Genomic DNA, 15649 nt, shown 5'->3' with positions numbered 1-15649 from the left:
AAGATATTCTTCTTCTTCTTCTTCTAACATGCAAGGAAAGGGAGGGAGTAGAGAGGACAAAGGGAATGTCATGAATGTCATGTCTTCCAAAATATGGCAGAGTAGATGATGATGCTGGCATGGACTTCAGCATAGCCTTTTAGAGAAATCCTGCATGGCAAGTTGGTCCAGAAGCTTCCGGCACACAGGGTCCAGTGAAACTAGACTACTTGAGACAAAACTGGCTGAGTAGTAGGAGGAAGAGATTTGCTTTTCATATCAGAAGACTGTGACCAGTCGTATACTGTAGAGATCAATTCTCGATCAACTCTGGATTAGTTGTCTCCGACACTATCACTAACCTCACCAACTCTGGAGAAATTGTCTCCAACACCATCACTAACCCCATGAACTCTGGAGAAGTTGTGTCTGCCACCATCACTAACCTCATCAACCCTGGAGAAAGAGGTGTCCCCGTTTCACAGCAAGAGGGGAGACATAACAAACATGGCATCCGTTAGTCTCGCGAGACCATGGATCTGGGCTTGAAAAGTCTTGCTTCAGTCTGTGTTGGTAGAACAGTGTCTGTTGTGGCTGTAGAGGCCCACATGGGAGTGACAGTCTCGGATGCAGCGACTGCACTTGAAGGCGCTGTCCTCCAGTGTTGTCTTGGTGCTGTTTTTCCGACGAGTGCGCTTTTCTTCAGCAGCAAACCTCAGCTTCTCTTCTCTTTTTAGACCTCTGTGTAGTTCCAGCCTCCAGTGAGAGCGATCGCTTGCGATGTCCTCCCACCTCTCGACGTTCATGTTCAGTGACTTCATGTCTCTCTTGCAAACATCTTTGAAACGAAGATGGGGCCACCCTTGTGCTGTCTTGCCACAGGCCAGTTCCCCGTACAGCAGATCTTCCAGGAACCTGCCATCTGACATGCGGTGCACGTGGCCCAGCCAGCGGAGACGGCGTTGTTGGAGCAAAGTGAAGAGGCTGGGTGTCTGGGTGCGGGCCAGGACCTCATTCTCGGTGACTCGGTCAGTCCACTTGACGTCCAGGATGCGTCTCAGGCTCACACTGGAGGATTCTCTCCTTGCAGACCCATCAGAAGGAGATGTTCAGCAGAGATGGGACTCTCTCAGGGACACTATCCACAGCACTGCACTCAAGGCCTTCGGGAAGAAACGGGGCAAGACACAGGACTGGTTTGAAGTGAGCTCAAGTAAGCTCACCGCTATTATCGAGGTGGAGCGTGTTGCACTACTAGAGCACAAACGCCACCCCACCCAGGCAACACTGCAAGCACTAAAGACAGCAAGAAGCAAGGCCCAGGAAACAGCCAGAGGCTGTGCAAATGACTACTGGCTACAACTATGCGAAAGCATTCAGTCATCATTTGACACAGGTAACATCCATGGAGTGTACGAGGAAATCAAGCAAGCCATCGGTCCAACCCAGGGCAAGACATCACCATTGAAAACCATAAGAGGTGAGACCATTGATGACAAAGGCAGGCAGATGGAGAGATGGGTGGACCATTACTCTGAACTCTTCTCCAGAGAAAACAGCATCTCGGACAGTGCACTAGACGCCGTGGAATACCTGCCTGTCATGGGGGAACTTGATGCATTGCTGACTGCCGAAGAGCTGAGTAAAGCCATCGACAGCCTTCCCACTGGGAAGGCACCAGGATTGAATGGCATTCCACCAGAGGCCATCAAATGCGCAAAGGGCGTCCTGCTGTACCACCTGCACGAACTACTGTGCCAGCGCTGAATAGAGGGAGCAGTGCCGCAAGACATGAGAGACTGCAACATTGTCACCATATATAAGAACAAAGGGGACAGAAGCGACTGTAACAACTACAGGGGAATCTCCTTGCTGAGCATCGTTGGGAAGGTCTTCGCCTGCGTGGTCCTGAACAGACTGCAGAAAATAGCCGAAAGGGTATATCCCGAGTCTCAGTGCGGTTTCATAACAAACAACTCATTGGTTTACGATACTAAAAGTCCGTCGCATCACCTTTTCCGAGCCCTGTGCCCAAAGATCTCGGGTCTTTGGGCACACAGCCAGAGATCATCGATCTCCAATGACATACTGATATCCTGCAGAGGCACCAATCTCCAATCCCTCCCATCTCCAGATCCACGAAATCTCAGTCCTTCGAAGGCGAGCAAAGCTCTTAGGCCAAGCCCTTGGGGTGCCAAACGACGGCCATTCATGAAACCCTGAGAGTGGGTCCCATTCCCACAAAGAACCATAGTCAGCATGTAACTCCAGGTCAGGGTCTTTAAAAGGACCCTGAAAGGGAAAAATAGAGATATTAAAGATGGAAATAGAGCTGTTTCCAAAGACACAAGCAAAGGAGTCACTGTTAGGCACCATTAATCCTCCTAAACTCCTTCCAGAAGGATCCTCCAGTATCAAGGCTCTGATTACATTCAGGAGTGTCCAGTAGCTGGCCACAATGTTCACAGGGCCAACAAGAGGCTCCTAAAGTACACTATTCTAGGCTCCATCATGGCACCTAATAACTAGGAAGACATGTAAAGTGAATCAAAGGTATTTACAAAGCCTGTTATATATATTTAGTATGTACATTGTTTCTTTTGTTTTGATGTTAGGTTGGTGAAAAATTTCGATCTCGAGCACTCAAGTTCCCTGGCCTGATTTCAGGCTGCACAATGGACTGGTTCAGTCGTTGGCCCAGAGAGGCTCTGGTTGCTGTCTCCAGCTATTTTCTTTCTGGTTTTCATATTGTTTGTTCAGAAGAGGTTAAAAACCATCTGGTAGCAACAATGGGTGTCTTTCATGACAAAGTCTATCAAACCTGTGAGGACTATTTTCAAAGGTATGTTCTGATTGATTTATTAGTGACAATTAAAAACAATTGATTCTGTAATGGGGATAATTTTTATGCTAGAAAATGAGGAAGTTTAATTAAAATGTTGGATGAAATGTTTGTTGAAAAGTCATAGAATCATGATTAATGTTCATGCGTTAATGGTGACTGAGCTGCCTACTTTCACTAATCCCACGTTCTTATGTTTGCATCATACCCCTCTATTCCATAAGACCATAAGTTAAAAGAGCAGAATTAGGCCATTTGACCATCGAGTTTGCTCTGCCACTTCATAATAGCTGATCTATATTTCCTCAGCCCCAATCTCCTGCCTTACACTGCCCCCCACCGTATCCCTTCACGGCTTGACCAATCAAGACTTTATCAACATCTGCCTTAAATATACATAAAGACTCGGCCTCCACAGCCACCTGTGGCAACAAATTCCACAGATTCTCCACTCTCTGTCTAAAGAAACTCTTCCTCATCTCTATTCTAGAAGGACACCCGTAAATTGTGAGACTGTGTCCTCTCATTTTAGATACTCCCACCGCAGGGAACATCGTCCTCATGTCTACTTTATCAAGGCCTTTCACTGTTTGATAGGTTTCAATGAGGTTACCCCTCATTCTTCTGAATTCCAGTGAATACAGGCCCAGAGCCATCAAATGCTCTTCATATGACAAACCATTCAATCCTGGAATTATTTTCATGAACCTCCTTTGAACTCTCTCCAGTTTTAGCACATCCTTTCTAAGACAAGAAGACCAAAATTTCTCACAATACTCGAAGTGAAGCCTGACCTGTGCTTAATAAAGTCTCGACAACACATCCTTGCTTTTATTTTCTAGTCCTCTTGAAATGACAGCTCAACCTGCAAATTAATCTTTAGGGAATTCTGCACAAGGATTTCCAAGTCCCATTGTACCTCTATTTTTTGTATTTTCTCTCCATTTAGAAAATAGTCAAACCTTTCATTTCTTCTATCAAGGTGCATGAACATACACTTCCCAACACTGTATTCCATCTGTCACTTCTGTGCCCATTCTCCTAATCTGTCTAAATCCTTCTGTAGCCTCCCTATTTCCACAAAACTACCTGCCCTTCCACCTATTTTCGTATCATCTGCAACCTTGGCAACAAAGCCATCAATCCCGTCATCCAAATCATTGATGTATAGCGTAAAAAGAATCGGTCCCAACACAGACCACTGTGGAACACCACTAGTCTCCGGCAGCCAACCAGAAAAGGCTCCCTTATTCTCACTCTTTGTCTCCTGCCAACCGGCCGCTGCTTTATCCATGCTAGAATATTTCCTGTAATACCATAGGCTTGTAGCTTGTTAAACAGTCTCGTTTGTGCCACCTTGTCAAAGGCCTTCTGAAAATCCAAGTACAGCTTCAACCGATTTTCCTGTGTTTATCCTGCTTGTTACAATACCTATAAAAAGTATTCACACTCTCCCCCTGGAAGTTTTCATGTTTTATTTTCTTTCAACATTGAATCACACTGGATTTAATTTGGCTTTTTTAACACTGATCAACAGAAAAAGACTATTTTTGTGTCAAAATTAAAACAGATTAAAGTGATCTAAATTATTGACAAATATAAAACACCAAATAGTTGATTGTATAAGTACAGCCTTGAGTCTGTGTGGATAGGTCTCTACCAGCTTTGCACATCTGGACGCTGCAATTATTTCTCTTTCTTCTTTACAAAACTGCTTAAGCCCTGTTAGATTGCATGGGGATCATGCGTGAACAGCCCTTTTCTAACTTCTCTTACTAGCTCTTCTTTCAGTTAGTCCTGACGAAGGGTCTTGGCCCAAAACGTCGACTGTACCTCTTCCTAGAGATGCTGCCTGGCCTGCTGCATTCACCAGCAACTTTTATGTGTGTTGCTTGAAATTCCAGCATCTGTAGATTTCCTCGTGTTTGCATTTTTTAATTTAACTTTATTGTTTTTAAACCATTCCAGTGTAGCTTTGGCTTTATGCTTGGGATCATTATCTTGCTGGAAAACAAATCTTCTCCCAAATTGCAGTTCTCTTGCAGATTGCATCAGGTTTTCTCCAGGATTTCTCTGTAGTTTGCTGCATTCATTTTACCGTCTACCTTCACAAGTCTTTCAGGGCCTGCTGCAGTGAAGCATCCCATGCTTACCATGGTAGGGATGGTAGGGTTTTTGATGATGTGCAGTGTTTGGCTTATGCCAAACATAGCATTTAGCTCGATGGCCAAAAAGTTCAATTTTGGTTTCATCAGACCATAGAGCCTTCTCCCAGCTGACTTGAGTCTCCCACATGCATTCTGACAAACTCTAGCTAAAATTTCATGTGATTTTTTTTTTAATAGTAGCTTTCTCTTTGCCACTCTCCCATAAATCTGCGACTGGTGATGCACCTGGACAACAATTGTTGTATGCACAGTCTCTCCCATCCCAGCCACTGAAGCTTGTAACTCCTCCAGGGTTGTCATAGGTCTCCTGGTGGCTTCCTTCACAAGTCCCCTTCTTGCACGGTCACTCAGTTTCTGAGGACGAGCTGCTCTAGGCAGATTTACATCTGTGCCATATTCTTTCCATTTCTTGATGATTGACTTAACTGTACTCCAAGGGATATTCAGTGACTTGGAAACTTTCTTGAATCCATCTCCTGACTTGTGCTTTTCAATAACCATATTTTGGAATGTTCTTTTGTTTTCATAGTATAGTTTTTTTGCCAGGATACTGACTTACCAGCAGTTGGACCTTCCAGATACAGGTGTATTTTTATTGCAGTCAATTGAAACACATTGACTGCACATGGTGATCTCCATTTAATTAATTATGTGATTTCTAAAACCAATTGGCTGCACCAGTGATGATTTGGTGTTTCATATTAAACAGGGTGAGTATTTAGGTAAACGATTATTTTGTGTTTTAGGTTTGTAATTACTTTAGATCAACTTGTAGATATCTGTTTTCACTTTGACACACAAGAGTTTTTTTCTGTTGACCAGTGTCAAAAAAAGCTAAATTAAATCCAGTGTGATTCAATGTTGTAAAATAATAAAACATGAAAACTTCCAAGTGGGTGGAATATTTTTTGTAGGCACTGTATTTCTTCAAAGAATTTCAATAGATTTGTCAGGCAAGATTTTCCCTTGAGGAAACCATATTGACTACGGCATATTTTGTCATATGCCTCCAAGTACCCCCAAACCACATCCTTAACAATCGACTCCAACACCTTCCCAACCACTGAGGTCAGACTGACTGGGCTATAATGTCTTTTTTCCTGCCTCTCTCCCTTACTGAAGAATGGAGTAACATTTGCAATTTTCCATTCTTCTGGAATCATTCCAGGATCTCGTGATTCTTGAATGATCATTACTGATGTCTTCACGACCTCTTCAACCACCTCTTTCAGAACCCTGTGTGTACACCATCTGGTCCAGGTGACTTATCTACCTTCGGACCTTTCAGTTTCCCAACAACCTTTTCTTTGGTAATGGTAACTTCACACACATCATGACCCCTGACAGCTGGAATTTCCACCATTCTACTAGTGTCTTCCACAGTGAAGGCTGATGCAAATAACTTATTTAGTTCATCCGCCATTTCCTTGTCCCCATCACTACCTCTCCAGCATAGTTTTCCAGCAGCCTGATATCCACTCTCGCCTCTCTTTTACCTTTGATCTGAAGAAACCTTTGGTATCCTCTTTAATATTATTGGCTAGCTTACTTTCATATTCTATTTTTATCTTCTTTATTATTTCTTTAGTCGCCTTCTGCTGGTGTTTAAAACGTTCCCGATCCTCTAACTTCCCACTAATTTTTGATCTATTATATGCCCTTTCTTTGGATTTTATGTTGGTTTTGACTTCCCTTGTTAGCCACAGTTGTGTCACCTGCCTTTAGAATGCTTCTTCCCATTTGGGGGATGTATACATCCTATGCCTTCCAAATTGATTCCAGAAATTCCAGCCATTGCTGCTCTGCCATCATCCCTGTCAGTGTTATTTCCTAATCAGTTCTGACCAGCTCCTTTCTCCTGCCTCTGTAATTCCCTTTACTCTACTGTAATACTGATACATCTGACTTTAGCTTCTCCTTCTCAAATTTCAGGGTGAACTTGATCATATTATGATCACTTGTCCCTAAGGGTTCTTTTACCTCAAGCTCTCTAATCAACTCCAGTTCATTGCACAATATCCAGTCCAAAATAGCTGATGCCCTAGTGAGCCCAACTGTGAGCTGCTCTAAAAAGCCATCTCATTGGCATTCTAGAAATTCCCTCTTAGAATCTGGAGATTTTCCCAATCTACCAACATATTGAAATCGCTCATGACTATTGTAACATAGTCCTTTTGGCATGCATTTTCTATTTCCTGTTGTAACTTATAGACCACATCCTTACTACTTTTTGGAGGCCTGTATATAACTCCCATCTGGATCTTTTTACCCTTGCAGTTCCTTAACTCTATCCACAACGATTCAACACCCTCTGACCCTATGTCACCTCTTTCTAATGATTAATTTCATTTTTTTTTACCAATGTCACCCCCTTCTACTTTCCTGCCCATCCTTTTGATACAATATGTATCCTCGGACATTAACTTTACAACTATAATTTTTTTCAGTCATAATTCAGTGATACCTACAACATCATTCTTGCCAATCTGTAACTGTGCTACCAGTTCATCGACCTTATTTCATATACTGTGTGCATTCAAATATTACACCTTTAGACCTGTGTTCACCTTTTTCGATTTTGTCCACATTTTATGTTGCAACTTATCCAGCTGACTGCTATTTTCCCTATCATCAGCCTTGCCTTGGTAGGAGTTTCACTACACATTGCCTCTGTTTATGAACCAATACCTCATCTTCAGCACTATCACTCCGGTTCCCATACCCCTGCCAAATTAGATTAAACCCACCTGAACAACTCTAACCAACCTGCTCACAAGGATATTTGACCCCCCTCGGGTTCAGGTGTAACCTGTCCCTTCTGTACGGGTCTTAACTTCCCCAGAAGAGAGCCCAGTGTTCCATAAATCTGAACCCCTATCCCCTGCACCAGTTCCTCAGCCTGCCAAATCATTCTATTCTTACCCTCATTGGCACATGGCACAGGCAGCAATCCATAGATTACTACACTGGAGGTCCTGTTTCTCAGCTTTCTTCCTAGCTCCCTAAAATCTCTCTTCAGGGCCTCATCACCTTGTCTACCCATGTCATTGGTACCAATATGTACCAAGACTTCTGGCTGCTCACCCTCACTCTTGAGAATGTCATGGACACGATTTGAGACATCCCTGATCCTGGCACCAGTGAGGCAATGTACCACCCTAACCTCATCTCTGTTCCTCTCACTGAGGAATCTCCTATCACCACTGCAGTCCTTTTCACCTCTCTGCTCTTCTGAGCCACAGCACCAGACTCAGTGCCAGAGACACAGTCACTGTGGCTCTCCCCTGTTACATCATACCCCTCCATAGTATCTGAAGTTATATATTTATTATTGAAGGGAACAGCCAAAGGTGTACCCTGCACTGGCTGTGCAATTCTCCTCCTTCTCCTGACAGTCACCCAGTTACCTGTCTCCTGCAACTTAGGGGTAACTATTTCCCTGTCGCTTTTGTCTATCACCCCCTCGTTCTCACATATGAGTCCTTAATAAGTTCTCTCAGGAGCTTCAGCTGTGTCCAGCTGGTGCAGATGGAGACCTCCCAGACCTCCCAGACCTCCCACATCCCACACACCGTAAAAAACACTGCACCTGCAGCCATTTTCACTATACTATGCACTAATAGATGAGGAATGAACAGAGAGAGGGAGTAACTTACAAGGCAGTCTACCTCACCGAAGCCTAATCTTGCCTAAGTGTGATGAGCCAAAGCCACTCCATAGACTGGCACTCCAAAAGAATGGCCACTCCATTTCCATTTGAATTACTCTTATTGGACCTTTCTAATGAATTCCTTTTGCTGATTTGTCACTCCTCCTCTTTGAGAAACTGCCACGAAACTCTGCCTTCAAAATCTCGATCACTGCCCTAGTTAAAAAGTAGCCCTTTTTACACATTTCTGGTGTGGATTGTCCAACTCGAAGCTCTGCTTTTTAAATCTTGAAAGCAGACCTGACTGAAAGGTAGCTCTTTTTATGCTCTGCCTCTTGCTAATCAGTCATTCCTCAACTCAGAGAAACTGCCACAAAACACTGTCTTCAAAATCTCGATTGCCGCCCTGATTGAAAAGTACCCCGGTGTAGATTGTCCAGCTCTTTTTACACACCCCTGGTGTTGATTATTCCTTACTTATCAATATACCTGTCCAAACACACTTTAAACACAATGATCGTACCTGCCTCTACCACTTCCTCTGGTAGCTTATTCCATTTACTACTACCCACCATGTAAAAAAAAACTTGAACTTCAGATCTCCTTTAAGTACTTATCCTCTCATCTTAAACACGTGCCCTGTAGTTTTAGACTTCTCTACTCTAAATCTGCTCATCTTAAACCTATGTCCCCAGGGTTGCTCATAAAATTATGATGCTTCATAATTTTATATACCCCTATAAGGTGTCCCCTCAACCAGTTCCACTCCAGTGAGAACACTCCCAGCCTATCTAATCTCTCCCTGTAACTGAAGCCCTCCATTTCGGACAGCATCCTGGTGAATCTCTTTCAATAATGTGGTGATCAAAACTGCACTCAGTATTTCAAGTATAACCTCACCAATGTCTTTTGCAAATACGGTTGTCATTATTGGTGAGAATTTCAATGTAAAATTTCTTTCATTTTGGTATTACTTGGAGTAGCTGCAGCACTATTAGTTCTGATTCACAAGTTCTTTTTGATTCAAGCCCCACTCTTAGAAATAGAAAATGGCAATAGGAATAGGCCATTTGATCCTTCAAGCTGCAGCTGTAGTAGGTGTGCAACTGTGCTGCTGTGTCCTCTCCATAAAGCCTTCCAGGATTCACTCATAAATAACTTCCAACAGCATTAGATATAAATTATAGAAAATTAGGAAGTTTAAATTTCACGTAACTTATATGAGTAGATGACTGTCAAAGAGTGAACGGGAAAAGGCAGCCAGTGCAGTTCACTCCTGCTTTTGGATGCTTTTGGGGGTTGACCTAGCAGAGAAGCTACAGCCATCAGGCCCCTGACACTGAGTCTGGCAGGGAAGGGAAGGGGAGAGGAGATGAGCAGTGGTGAAAGGAGATTCATTGGTTAGGGGAACAGATAGAGGAGGTTCTGTGGATGGGTACGAGATTCCCAGTGGTATGTTTCAAGATAATTATGAAGAAGGATCTGTATGGTGCTCGAGTTGACATTCTAAGTCAGAGAAAGGGATCAGAAAGGTTCTGGAAGGTGTGGATTGGGATAGCTTGTTTTCTGGCAAAGGGATGCTTGGTAAGTTGGGGGGGGGCTTCAAAAGTAACATTTTGAGAGTACAGAGTTTGTATGTTCCTTTCAGAATAAAAGGCAATGCTAATAGATTTAGGGAACCTTGGTGTTCAAGGGATCTTGAGGCCCTGTTTAAGAAGAAGGAGTTATAGACAGCAGGGAACAGCTGATGTACTTGAGGTGTATTAGAAATGCAAGAAAACACTTAAGAGATAAATTGGGAGGACCAAAAGAAGGTATGAGCGTTGTTCTGACAGATAAGTTGAAGGAGTATCCCAAGAGATTCTACAGATATATCAAGAGCAAAAAGATAGTCCACTTGAAGATCAGCATAGTCATTGGTACATAAAGCCAAAAGAGATGGGGGATTTTTTGTATTTGTAAAACTTGGGAAGTGCCACCAAGTCTATGGAACTGAGGTAAAACAGTGGTGAGGTTATGGCCATATCTAGTTCTCGGAAGAGGAGGTGCTTGTGACAAATTAGGGTGGATAAGTTCCCCAGGGCCTTACAAGGTGTCCCCTGGTACCTTGCAGGAAGTAGTTGCAGGGGCCCTAGCAGAAATATTTAAAACATCATTAACCACGGGTGAAGTGCCAGAGGACTGGAGGATGGCTAATACTTTCCCAGTGTTCAGGAAAGGTTCTAAGAATAAGTCAGGAAAGTATGGGCCAATGAGCCTGATGTCAGTAATGGGTAAGTTATTGGAGGTATTCTAAGGGACAGGTTGCATAAGTATTTGAAGAGACAAGGCCTCACTAGTGATAGGAAGGCTTTTGGTGTAGTTGGTCATATCTAACCAATCTTATAGAGTTTATTTGAGGAGGCTAACAGGAAAGTTAATGAAAGAAAGGCAGTGGATGTGGCTAAACATCCCTACATGGACTTTAGCAAGGCCTTTGACAAAGTCCCGCATGGGAGGCTGGTCAAGGAAGTTCACTTGATCGGCATTCAGGTTGAAGTAGTAAATGGGATTCAACACTGGCTTAACAGTTGATAGTTGCCTCCCTGACTGGAGACCTGTGATTAATGGTATGCAGCAGGGATCAGTGTGGGCTCCATTGTTGGTCATCTACAATATGTTAATGATTTAGATGATACTGTGGTAAACTGGAAGTGTAGATTTGTGGATAACACCAAGATTGGGGGTGTAGTGGACAGCAAGGAAGGTTATCAAAACTTGGAGCACGATCTGGACCAGATGGAATAATGGGATGGAAATAGCAGATGGAATTTAATACAGACAAATGTGAGGTGTTGTACTTTGGGAGGACAAACCAGGGTAGTAAATGGTAAGGCACTGACGAGTGCAGTAGAACAGAGGATCTAAGAATACAGGTCCACAGTTCCTTGAAAGTAGTGCCACATGTAGATTAAATTGTAGAGAGAGCTTTTGGCACATTGCCCTTCATAGATCAAAGTATTGAGTACAGAAACTGGGATGTTATGTTGAAGTTGTATAAGATGTTGGTGAAGCCAAATTTGGAGTGTTGTGCACGGTTCTGGTCACCTGCCTATAGGGAAGATATCAATAAGGTTGAAAGAGTACAGGGAAAATTTACAAAAGATGTTACTGGGAATTGAGAACATGAGTTATAGGAAAATATTGAATCGGTTAGAACTTTATTCCCTGGAGCATAGGAGAATGAGGGAAGATTTGTTAGAGGTATACAAAATTGTGAGAGATATAGATAGAGGCTTTTACCACTGAAGTTGGGTGAGACTAGAACTAGAGGTCATAGGTTAAGGGTGAAAGGTGAACTATTTAAGGGGAACCTGGAGGGCACTTCTTCACTCAGAGTGGTGCAAGTGTGGAACAAGTTGCCAATGGAAATAGTGGACTTCGGTTTAATTGCAATGTTCAAGAGAAGTTTGGATAAATACATGGATGGGAGGGTTATGAAAGACTATGGTCCAGGTGCAAGTTGATGGGACCAGGCAGAATTACAGTTCAACATAGACTAAATGGACAGAAGGGCCTGTTTTCATGCTATAAAACACTGTGACTATGATTCAATGAGTTTTGAGGTCTATGATACTGCTCATTTACGTATCACTAAAGCATGTTTCAGAATACATGACATTAAAAAGTAATTCTGTTTATTTTTTAGATACCGGAGAAGAACACATATAACTCCCAAATCTTACCTTGCTTTTATAAATAGCTATAAATCTATTTACACAGAGAAACATGCGAACATCAACGATCTTGCTGAGCATATGCAAATGGGTAGGTGTATTTGAAAGGACAAATTTATGCCACAGCTTTTGCAGTTATCTGGAGTTGAAAATAAATCAATTCTACACTCATTTCTCAAGCAGTTCAGAAGAATTGTGTGAATGAAAAAAATGTGATTGTCAGCTATAATGTCTGATACTGCTTTTGTAGTTATAGTGCAAAAAATCATTTCCACATCTCATTTCAGTAAACAAATGCAAGATCCTTTTGAGGCACATCAGCTTTTAAACAGGCTAACCACATTATTGCAGGTCTCTCCAAGCTCATGGAAGCAACTGAGTCAGTGGCTCTTCTTGCTAAAGAACTAGTAGGGAAAGAAAAGGAACTGGCCGTGGCATCTCGTAATGCTGATAAGGTTTGTATTGATTTAACATTTAATATTTCAGATATCACATTGATTAACCAAGATGACAAAAAGGTCTTTGAAACATAAGTAAACTGAATAAGAGTCTTGGATTGAATAAGAAATTAAAGTCTCGAGAGACTGCAGATGCAGGAATCTGGAGCAACAAACAATCTGCTGGAGGAATTCAACAGATCAAGCAACATTAGTTGGGTGTGGGGAGGGAGAAAGGAATTGTTGCTGTTGCAGGTTCAAACCTTGCATCAGTACTTTTCTTCCCCCCTCCCCACCCACCGGTGCTACTCATCTGCTGAGTTTCACCAGCATATTGTTTTCTTGCTCCAGGTTCCTGCAGCTCTATTCTCTTGTGATTGACACAAACTACAGATAATACCTTTCCTCTCATGGATGCTGCTTAACTATCTGAGATTTTGCAGAATTTGTTTGTTACTCCAGATTTCAGTATCTACAGTCTTTTGTGTCTTTAGAAGAATCTAAATATTTAATATCACAAGAAGTTAGCAGGCAGATACAAGTAACAAAGAAGGCAAACATCATTTTGGCCTTTATTGCAAAAGAATTGGAGATTAAGTATTGGAAGGTTTGTTAATGTTGTGCAGGGTATTGGTGAAGTCACACATGGAAATACTGTTCACAGATTCAGTCCCCTTACCTAAAAAGTGATATAGAAGCATTGGAAGCTGTCCAAAGGAGATTGATCAGGTGAGAGGCTAGACAACTCAGGTTTGTAATCCTTGAAGCTTAGAAGAATGAGGGGTGACTTTATTCAAACATGTCAGATGTTGGGATGTTTCCACCTGTTACACAGTCACAAAGAAGGGGCAGTAATACAAAATAAGGGGCCAGTCATTTAAAACTGAGGTGTGTAGAAATTTTTTCTTTCAAATGGTAGTAAAAATTAACAATTCTCTGCCCCTAAGGATGATGAAAGTGAGATCGTTAGATACATTTAAGGTGTAGATAGATAATTATGTAAAAGACCTAGGAATTGAGTGTATATAGAACTGATACTGAAGGATTTCAGGCCAGCCCACTTCATCTATGATCATATTGAATAATTAATAGGCTAAGTGGCATTACTGCTACTCTTGTTTTCTTGTTATAAAATTAAAATAATGGATTACTGAGTGAAAGCAAGTTCAGAGGCTGTATTCATTTTTTATATCTTTATTCTAATTAAACAAATTTTATGACAAGGAGTTGACTACTTATTGTGACATTGGTCCAGAAATTTCCTGAAAATACAAGGACTTTAACAACACATGCAAGTATAAACATGCAAATTACTTGCAACTTTTAAAGGAGTATGCAGTGGAAGTATTTTTTGTGCGACATTGATCCGAAGGGTTTTTTCATGAATTCTGACTCTGGCTAATTTACGTTGCCCCTTCCTTCATTTGCTTCATAAAGATGACATCCTTCCTTAAATTACTTGGTAATTTTCAAGAAAATTCACCTTTACAGACCATTAAAAATGGCTTAGGAATCATTGTGGAGAGGATGGAATGAATGGGCTCCTTTTCTGCCATAAATTTCAATGATTCTATGAAAATCAACACTTGACCATTGGTAATACTATTAATGGTTATCTGTTGAACATTTTTGCTCAGTATTTGATCAATTACTTGCTTGTTACATACACCTGTTAAGGTGCATTCTCCAGTTACCTTATAAGGTAATCGTGGCCTTCAGCCAGGAGCAGACAATTTTAGCATACTATTCTTTCAGACAATTAATCTGGATTTTTAAGAACGTCTGATATTAAAATTCAATTTTTGTTTCTGAGCCTTCTTACTTTGTGCGATTCTTTTTCTTTATTTTATTTGATATGTTATTTGGCAACTGTTGATTGCCCCTACTGCATTGGTAACTAGTAGAATCTGGGGGAATTGATGGGAATGTGGGGAGAATAAAATGGAATTACTGTAAAATAAGTACTTGATAGTGCTGAAAAGCTTGTTTCCATGCTGTATGGCCACATGACTCTTCATGGTTCTGATTTGACATTCAATCAGTGTTCCCTCTACTCTCCTTATAGCTGCACAGACCAACAGCTGGTCTGAGCAGGAAATTTTCACACAGCTTGAAAACTGTAAACTGGCACTTTAAATGTTTTTTTCGTAAAATGTGCATCAAACAAGCACAAACCACAACTCAAAACACAAGTAAGCAATGTCAGGCAGTTAAAACAACTCGCAGGTACAATGGCAAAAATAAAATGTTTTGACTAGACAGCTGGTTTATTAACCAGCAGGCCAGAGGTTTATTAACAAGTAGCTGTAAGAAACTGGCATATTCTGGATTGAGGGGACCTTCGATGATAGATGTTGCCTTCTTGAGGCATTGCCTCGTGTAGATTCTGCTGATGGTGAGGAAGGATGTGACCATGATGTCCACTACTCTCTACAATTTCTTATGTTCCTGTGTATTCAAATTGCCACACCAGATCATGATGCAGCCATTCAGGATACTTCCAGCAGTATATCTGCAGAAGTTTATTAGAGTGTTCAATGACATACTGAACATACTTAACTCTCAGAGAAAGTAAAGACAAGGTGGCCAAGAGAGTTCGTTTTTACTGTGTACATACAGTTCTATATTCTATGAAGACTACTGCTGTAAATACAAGCTGAAGAAAACTAAAAACACTTAAATCGCAAAATCAGAATATAATTGTTGGAAATCTGGAATTAGAACAGAAATTCTCAATAAGGCAGACTGCACCTGTGGAAGGAGAACTTAAGTTCATAGAATCATTGAGAGTTATAATATAATTCAGCAAGGAATCAGGGCTCTTTGGCCTTGCTGCTCATCCAGTACCCATCTATAGT

At 41.7% G+C, this 15649-nt stretch overlaps 1 protein-coding gene across 1 annotated transcript in view; it reads left to right on the top strand.

Moving 5' to 3' along the window:
• The window catches only part of LOC140210924 (dynein axonemal heavy chain 8-like), a 504855-nt gene that overhangs the window by 342978 nt on the left and 146228 nt on the right, over positions 1 to 15649 (top strand). Inside the window, exons 61-63 of the mRNA XM_072280194.1 lie at positions 2595 to 2821; positions 12327 to 12445; positions 12706 to 12809. Coding sequence (XP_072136295.1) covers positions 2595 to 2821; positions 12327 to 12445; positions 12706 to 12809 — 450 coding nt within the window. The remainder of the gene's footprint in view (positions 1 to 2594; positions 2822 to 12326; positions 12446 to 12705; positions 12810 to 15649) is intronic.

The sequence above is a fragment of the Mobula birostris genome, chromosome 2 (assembly GCF_030028105.1).
Source record: "Mobula birostris isolate sMobBir1 chromosome 2, sMobBir1.hap1, whole genome shotgun sequence".
NCBI lineage: Eukaryota > Metazoa > Chordata > Chondrichthyes > Myliobatiformes > Myliobatidae > Mobula > Mobula birostris.
Note: the sequence above shows the minus strand (reverse complement) of the source record. Positions and strands in the feature narration are given on the sequence as shown.